Below are 9339 nucleotides of genomic sequence, written 5' to 3' on the forward strand. Positions count from 1 at the left end.
TTTTTTTTTTTTTTTTTTTTTTTTTGGTCTTTTTGAGACAGGGTTTCATTATGCAGTTCAGGCTGCTTTGAACTCACTTTTTGTAGCACAAGCCAGCCTCAAACTCATAACAATCCTCCTGCCTTAGCCTCCTGAGTGCTGGGATTACAGGCATGTACCAACACATGAGTCTTGATATTTCTATTTTAATATGCTTCTCAATGTTACGGATTTTCTTTTTAATATTCTATGCAAAATTGCAATGAGGGGCCATGGAGATAGCTCAGTAGAATAAGCGCTTGCCTGGCAAGCACAAGGACCTGAGTTCAATCCCCAGTTCTGCAAAAAAAAAAAGAAAAAAAGAATAAAGGCCAGATGTGGTGGTGCATGGCTGAAGCAGCAGGATCATTGCAAAGTTCAAGGCCAGCCCAGGCTACAAAGTGAGCTCCAGACCAGCCTCAACAGCACTCCTACCTTGACAAGACAAAATAAAGGGCCAGGCCTTGCCAGCCCCACCCCAGACCCACCAAGCTACATAGGGAGACCCTGTACCAAATACATAAATGATAAAAAAGACAAAATAAAATAAAATTGTAATGAGAGGGGGCTGGGGAGATAGTGGGGGCTGGGGAGATGGTTCAGTAGAATAAGCGTTTGCCTGGCAAGCACAAGAGCCTGAGTTCAATCCCTGGTTCCACCAAAAAAAAAAAAAAAAAAAAAAAAATTGTAGTGAGAACCTCAAGAAAACAGAGGATGAGGAGTCTAATTTATATTTCTGGTAATCTTTATTGTTTTCAAATGCACTTTTATTAATAACCACATTCACAGCACTCTAACTCATGTTTTCTTTGTTGCTGTTGTTTTGGGGGTTTTTGGCAGAACTGGGGATTGAATTCAGGCCCTTGTGCTTGCCAGGCAAGTGCTTATTCCACTGAGCCATCTCCCTGGCCCTCTAACCGATGTTTAATAGCACTGTTAACTCGCTTACAGGTCTGGTGAATAATCAAAAGCATGGGGAATCCTGATGTGGAAAAGCAATCAATGTTATTTTGACACTTCTGTCTTTTGGAGGAATTATCTTTTCTTTGAGAAAAAGATTGACTGATGACAACCCACAAGACATTCTAGAGAACAGTTATAAACTCTAAACATGGGCTTTAGTCCGTATGGCATAGCACTTAGTTGGCAAAAAGTCTCCACTTTAATTGTGTCCCAAATAGTCACATATCTTGGTGACACAGGCAGTATTTTGATAATTTTTTAAAATATAAAAAGAACCTGAGGATCAGAGAGGTAAACATTTGGTTCATAAGCATGCCAGTATTAAAAGTAAGTATTAAAACATAATATTTGAACTGAAATACCTCTTCATAATGTGATAGTGAACAGGACTTCCAGTCCCCAAGTCTCTCAAAATACATAAAGTAGATGACCCAGAAGCAGGAATCCACCTGGCTTTGTTTTATGGTGTGGGAGAACACCTGACTTGCTGTGGAGAAACCCACATAGGAATCTACAGGTGTTCGCCCTGCCCACAGACGTCAGTTGCTGACCTTCAGCCTTCTCCAGCCAGGGGCAGCCTTGCATGCCTGTGGCTATGCAGGTACTTCTAAGTAGTTGTCAGCTGTTACCGTGGTTACTGACACAGGCTTCAGCTGCAAAGGCCACTTCTAATGATGCAATTTCAAGGATATTTGTACTACAGTACCAGACCACAGACTTAACTATGGGGAGTTTTATTTTGGAAAATCCAATTAAAAATGCAAAAGAAATGCACAACAAATGTAACAGAGAAAATGGGGCAAAATTTGGAAGGGCAAATGGAAGCCAGGTCTGACTATCAAAAGCCAAATCTGAATCAATTCACACTAGCAATGTATGTTACAAACAGTTGCTAAGGGGCTGCGGTCAGGCTACAGCTAGATTGTGTGGTAGCGAGAATACTGGTGAGTGGGAGTTAGGGAAGAGGAGAGATGTCCTGAGAAGGCTGTTTATATTTTTTATATTTTTTGTGGACAGCTCAGCCAGCCCTGGGGTTGGGGCTGGCACAGCATGTGGTGCCAGGATCAAACCGTGGTCCCTGCGTCTGCCTAAGCTTGCCAAAGCAGGCACTTTAGACCACTGAGCTGTCTCGCAGGCCCAAGGCTGTGTATTTTATTTTATTATTGTATTTATTTATTTATTATTTTTTGCTCCGAATGCCTTCAGGGCCGGTTTGGCTGGCTTGAGTTGTGGGGATCGAACCACAGCAACATGAGCCTGACTGCTTTGTTGAAGCAGCCACTTAAAGAGCTACTTAAAGGGGCAGGCCCCCATGGCTGTGTATTTTAAAGAGCTTCTGGTTTCTACTTTATCAGTGACTTCAGAGGTTAAGTGTCAGCACTAATCTGCATTTTGCTTCTTCACTTCTCCAGTTTTGAAACCAAGAGACACTATCACCTGGAGAGGACGGACACAAGGGGCTAATATCTGAGGTTTGGCCTAAGTGACTTATATGGCAGGCTAACGTAGCCACATATTCCACCCACATGGCTGTCCCCATAACATTCCAGGATTCTGTTAGTAATCTCTTATTTGTTGTACCTATTAAAAGTTTCATCAAAGAATGAATGAAATTAAATACATCACTAGCTATGCTATTATATGGAAAGAGACCTCTCATAATGACCCAAGAGAACGCAAGTCAATCATCTTTTGCTATGTTTTGATATAAAAGCATGCCAGCCAGGCGTTATGGCACATGTCTGTAATCCCAGCTACTATGGAAGCAAGAGAATCTCAAGTTCGAAGTCAGCCTTGACAACTTAGCAGGAGTCTGTCTCAAAATAAGAAAATAAATGAAAAAGACTCAGGGTCAGTCCCTCTTAAGGAGCCTGGGGGTCGTAGCTCCTCTACAAGATAGCTGGCATTAACCATCAGTTGGAGGCAAGTGAGTATCCCCAAATCCTGAACGAGCTTTCACATGGACTGGAAGGCTCTTGCCAGGCTCCTCAGGTTCCTACAGGAACGTCCTACTCTTGCTGTTCACGGAAAGCACCAGGGAACAGATGCGTTACAGTTTGTGACAGGAGAACAGCCTGTGGATTCCGCCTACTCCCTCCAGTCCATCTGGGCGGTGGGTGAGACCGGTGCCCACAGAGAGGGGGGCTCTCCTGGGAATCCCTCGGGGTACCGTGGCTATTGGTGCTTTATTTTCAGTAGATGGCACTGTGTCTATGGGGATAAGCAAAGGAAGAGCCAAGATGGGAAATCTAATTGTTTCTAGAGAAACTGCACTGCATGCGAGCATGCGTGGTATTCTTTTTCACTTAGTAACATGGTAACAGAAATAGTACTTAGCATTCCCATTAGCACTCTCTCTGGATCTCAAGGAACTTTATGATTTATTATGCTGGCTCAGACTCAGGCTGTGGTGGGGCCCAAGGCCATCCTCTAAGGGAGACAGTTGGGATAAGAATAAATCACTCTGAATGTTCACCCACTTTATCACCTAACATGCAGCAGCACCTGTACCCCATCTGTGCCCTGGAGCCCCACCCTCCATGCCAGACAAGAAGCTCCGGCGTCCCAGTTCCTGCACATCAGCCAGGAGTCCTCACATCCCAGAGACAAGGCCACTAGGAAGGACAGTTTCTTGCACATGAGTGGCCTGTGGACCAGACATCGGCAGCTGCGCCTTTGTCTTCTCTTTCTTTGTAATAGATGTCCATTATTTTTCCCTTTTCTGAGTGCTTGCAGGAAAGTAGAACTTAGCACTAGAAAATAAGTCTATTTCATTTAAATCTGTTCTAACAGGGGCTGGTGAGATGGCTCAGTGGTCTAAAGCACCTACTTAGAACAAGCTTAGCAAAGCACAGGGACCGCAGTTCAGTCCCCCAGCTCCACATGCCAGCCAGCCCCGCCCCCTGGTGGGCTGAGCTGGCCACACACACACACACACACACACACACAAATAAATAAATAAATATTTTAAAAAAGAAATAAATCTGTTCTAACAATTTAAATTGGGGAAAGAATTTCAAGTTTTCTACTTAAAAAATTATCTGTAAACACAGAATGGAGGATAGAGTTGATATGAGCCAAGTACTATGCTATTTACACAACAGAATACTTTCGCTTTTATTCTTTTCAATAATCTTATAATAGGGCTGGGGAGATGGCTCAGTGATACAAGCGCCTGCCTGGGAAACACAAGGTCCTGAGTTTGAGCCCTGGTACCAGTCATTGTCATTGTCATTGTCATCATCGTCATCATCAACATCATCGTCATCATCATCATCATCATCTTGTAATAAGTGCTATGCTAACTGCAGCTCAGAAAGTTTAAACAGTCCATCTAAAATTATCCTTGTTGTTGACTGGACATACAATAACATGCTAAGAGAGAGGTGTGTTGTGATACTGCTGGGAAAGGCACTTACCTAAAGGAACTTCTGATTTCTATCCCTTGTCTCTTATTACCTTCTGGATATGATCCCTAGAACAGCAGTGGCTATTTTGAAACAAATATAGGAGCCAAACTAAGAGAAGAAGAGAAAAACCTAAGGAAGGCAGAGCAGGAAGATAGGAAGAAGCTGGGACCTTGAGGATGTCATTGAGCTGCTGAATTAATCAACCGTTGAAGTTCAGGTTTATGACATAGCCACTTTGAAATATGTCTTCTGTTATGTATAGACAAATGGCCTAACTAAAATGACCTACAGACCCACTGGCTACAGGCGAATGGAAAGGAGATTTGTGCCCTAATCAGAAGAAGCAGAGGCAGCCATTTACACCCTGCTGCTGACCAAATAGGATGTAGAGTTTGCCCAGCATGGAATCTCCATTGGGTCATATCTAATCTGCCCAATCAGGTTCCTCCTGGAGTAATGTAAATAAGCCAACATTGTCTCCCATCTCTGTAGAAAATGCTCCATCATTTAACCCGTCTCTTTTCTGTTTCTCTAATGAGCATCTGCTCATGTACTATTTAAATTGTTCATATTAAAAACTAACAAAATATTCTTTGTTAAATACAAACTACTATGGTGTGATTGCACAGTTGCATCCATCAAGGGTTCACTGTGTTTGAAGACTTGGTCTCCAGGGTAGTGCTATTGGGAAGAGAAAAGTCTTGGAAATAAGGCCTGATGAAGCCCTTAGGTCACCAAGGTCGTGTCTTCAGGAAGAAGCAAGAAGAGATCTGGCAGCAGCTGAAAGTCTTGGCTGATCAAAAGAGTTAAGCTAACAGATCAAATGTGTGTGCAATCTCCCACTAACCTCCAAGATAGATAGATAGATAGATAGATAGATAGATAGATAGATAGATAGATAGATAGATCAGTAGTAGATAGATTGCTGCCCCTTTGCTTACCATCCTTCAAATATCCTATAAAAATATCTTATTGTGGTTAATTCTAACTCAAAACCATACGGAAAAGATAATTATAGGAAATATAATTCCCACACAGCTGACTTGACACAGTACAAAATCACCACAGTATTGCTGGTTTTATTTAAGAACAAAGGGAAAAAAGCAAATGCCAGGGACATGTTTATATGGGAAAGATACTAAAAGAAAGCTAGCTATATGCACACAAGTAAAACTGAATGTTTATATAACACAACAGAAAAAAGAAGGATTCTAGGTAGATTTAAGGAGAGTTATGACTATAAACTGGTAAATTTTTTTTGAAAAGAGAACATCTATGTGATTTAAATCTAGGGAAGGACTGCTTGTATAAAATGTCAGAAGCACAAACCACAACTAAATGGAGTATTACAGTTTATATTTAGATGCTCTCCAAAGCCTCATGTAGCCATAAGTGGGGCTTCGGGAAGATGACTGGGTCAAGGGTGTGTGGTGCTCGTCACTGGATTGGCCCACTGATAGGTTTGCAGCTGGCTGGGATGTTAGGAAGTAAAGCCAGTGGGAAGCTGTGGTTCACTGTGGGCGTGGCCTAGAAGGGCACTAGGTATCCCTCCTCTCTTGATATCTGTCTCTTTTTGACCTCTGCGCCATGAGCACTTGTCCCTCCATGCGCCTCTGCCCTGCTGCCCTGCCTTGGAATTAACTGACTATGGACTGAAACCTCTACAGATTATGAGCCAAAATAAATCTTTCCTCCTTGAATTAGTGGTGTCAGGTATTTTGTCCAAGAAATGAGAACATAGCCAAGATGGCAGCAGAGGGAAATAAATTAATCTGATTAAATCAAAATTGGGACTTTTGGTTGAACAAAGGATATTTTGTACAAGATAATAGAAGGGTGAGCAAGTATGAAGACTAAAGTTGATAAGCAGTAGTATCTGGCATTGGTATGATTTTTACATAAATGTTCTCCAAAAGCCTCAATGTTTTCCAAAGTTGCCTGGATCTAGGGTGTGTATTACTGAGATTAAGGATTTGTGGTAAAATTAATCCACTGATTGGCATGGCACAGCAGTCTGAGTGAGGCTCAATGGATTTACTGAAAACAACAGCCCCATCCTAGGTAGAGCGGCAACACCCAAAAGACTTGTAGGCTGCATAGGATAGAAGAGGAGGAGAGGCTTGCTGCTGCTTCCTGCCTGCTGATGCCTGCCATGCCATGAGCTGCTTCTCCTCTGTAACACTCCCCCCTCCCCACCCATGCACCTCGCCTGGAACCCAGCCAACTATAAATTAAAACTTCTACAGATTGAGAGCTGAAATACATCTTTTTTCCTTTCACTTGTGGGTTTGGGACATTTAGTTCCAGCAATAAGAAAAGGAATAAAGACAAGTATAGGTAAGAACAGTCATAAATCAAAATTTAAAGATGACTAGTTCAGTGGAAAATTAGACAATGAATATCATCATAGCATGGCTTTCCCCTAAAGCAGTAGTAGTAAACTTATCATATGTAGGTTGTTTGTTATTATTAAAAGCTCTAAAAAGTTTGCCATCACTGCCTGAAAATGTAATCTAATGCTAAGACTTCTACGTTACTGAGAGTATAAACCTACAGGACAGGAGTGAGGGAGAATGAGTTAAAAAAATAAAAGAGAGAGAATAAGAAAGAGAAACAATGTATTTAAACATATATAGAGACAAAATTTTCTATTTTATGCAGTGAATTACTATCCTTACTACTTATTATTCAGGCTTAAACCTTCTCTAATTTTGCTATCAGCATTCTGTAAGTGGGCTTCTATTTTCTTAGGATTTGCCTTCAACATCTTGGAAAGTAAGAAGTGATCTTCTATGGGTCCCCCATGTGTCCGCACAGCTTACAGGCAGAAACAAGAGCAGCTGTTTTGCCCTAGACCATCTTTTCAAGGATGTTTACGTATCAAAGGCCTTCAGGAGGTGGAGCTAGTAATTCCTTCTAGACCAGAGGACAGGTGGGTTGCTTGTTGCCCATTATAAAATTCAGCTTCTCTAAACTCGAGGTTCCTCAGTTGTGTCCACTTTTCCACTGAGCTCACTCTGTGTTTTGATTCATAAGTGGTCTCTATCTGTAGTAGAAAGTAATGCCTGTGGCACCACCTCACTGCATGTGCAGGCTCACCCTGTGTCATGCACTGTGCGGTGGTGGCTAAAGGGACCGACACCCCTTCACATCCAGCCCAGAAGTTTCAGGTCTTCTGTGGACAAAGATATAACTGCAGACTCGTTTGTCAGTAAACTCTCTATTTCTTTTTCTTTTCTTTTCTTTTTTTTTTTTGTATTTTTAGTAAAAGATGAATGATATTTTTGTGATCTGTGAAATTAGATGAAATTTTAAGTCAATTATTTTCATCAGTAAACTCTCTAATGCTTGATAAATTTTAATAAACACTTGATTTCTAGAACAAGACATTTTATGACTATGACTATCTTATACTTTTGCTGCCTGGCCCTAAAATGAGCCATTTCTTCAACGAGTCCTAGGTTCTTTGAGTAAATAATGATATTTAAAAGCCACATAGGAATATCAAATATGCTCATTACTATTAAGATGTCACCATTTCCAGTTCATTGTGGGTATAGCTAGCTACACACACACACACACACACACACACAACACACACACACACACACACACACACACCACAAAGACAGAGAAAGCTTTATCTGCTTTTTATCTCTATTTAAATGTATTAAAACCAAGAGTTTACATCAGTGCCTCCAACATTAATCAAGATTAAATTTATTCTACTTTTCTCCTTTTCTGTGCTCATAACTACCTGCTCACACAGTGAGGACTCTGGCTTCAGGACCTTCACAAGATTTGCCTAATTAGTGTCCCGTATGGGTGATCTGACTGGGCTCGCTCCTCCTTCTGTGCACATACTTTCCTTTTCCTGATCCGCTTGACACTCCTTTCCACACTGGTGCACACAGAGGATGCCTTCCTCACACCCCTAAGGCAGACGGAGGGCTAGAAAGGGTGCTACACTGTGTGTTTTCTGAAAGCAGGCTCTGATGCGGAGTCTAATTAAGAATATTTATTAGGAGTCCACCCGTGGAACCAAAGACTAGAAGGTATGGTTGGGCAGAGGGGGAAGATAAAAACTAACACAATATCCAGGCAAATTCTTGACAAACCCCACTGGAGCTCTGGAACTGGAAAGGAAAATTGTGATAGACTTAACATTTCTGCCCATCACAAATTATACGTTGAGGGGAGATCTGTGAGAGGACATGAAGGTGAGTCCTCATAAAGGGAATTCATACCTTATACGAAGGGGCCCGAGTGGTAGCTTGTTTTCTCTTCTGCCATGTCAGGATACAGTGAGAATTTGGCAATCTGAAACCCAGAGCAGGGCTCTCACCAGATCCCAATCATGTTGGTATCCTGACCCCACTCTAGCCTCCCTACCTGAGAGAAAAAATTTTCTGTTCTCAACTACTCAACCTATGGTAATTTGCATAGCAACCCAGTCTGACTAAGATAACAGTTAAAGTCACTGTATAGCAATCCCAGTTGGTTGGACCTTTATATTCCTGAGTTACTGCTGTAAACAAACATGGTAAGGGTGTGTCCTTGGCAAAGAAACTGTGCAGCTCCCTGGAGGATCCGACAGATGCACAAGTCTTCTCTTGAAAGGGATCTATGTGATTCATGTTCACTGCCGGCACAGCTCCTCGTGTCCCTCAGCTGCATTTCTTCACCTATGTTTGGAGAGCCACTCCTCCAGGATTCTGATGAACCACTTTTCCTAAAAGAAGATTTTAAGAAGTTGGGCCAGGTACTCCATGCCTGTAATCCTTGCTACTCAAAAGGTTGAAGCAGGAGGATCATAATTTCAGAGCAACATGGACAACTTAGTAATATCCTGTCTCAAAATAAGATTTATTTTGTTTATGTATTTGGTACAGGGTCTCACTATGCAGCTTAGACTCATAGTATTCCTCCTGTGTCAGCCTCCCCAGCA

The 9339-nt window shown here is 41.9% G+C and overlaps 1 protein-coding gene across 2 annotated transcripts in view; it reads right to left on the reverse strand.

Moving 5' to 3' along the window:
* Upp2 (uridine phosphorylase 2) overlaps nucleotides 1-9339 on the reverse strand; it is a 273249-nt gene that overhangs the window by 219278 nt on the left and 44632 nt on the right. For both annotated transcript variants that reach the window (XM_023713627.1, XM_023713626.1), the window contains exon 4: nucleotides 8932-9123. In XM_023713627.1, coding sequence (XP_023569395.1) covers nucleotides 8932-9123 — 192 coding nt within the window. The remainder of the gene's footprint in view (nucleotides 1-8931; nucleotides 9124-9339) is intronic.

This window comes from Octodon degus, unplaced genomic scaffold (genome assembly GCF_000260255.1).
Source record: "Octodon degus isolate 3935 unplaced genomic scaffold, OctDeg1.0 scaffold00032, whole genome shotgun sequence".
In the NCBI taxonomy this organism is placed as follows: domain Eukaryota; kingdom Metazoa; phylum Chordata; class Mammalia; order Rodentia; family Octodontidae; genus Octodon; species Octodon degus.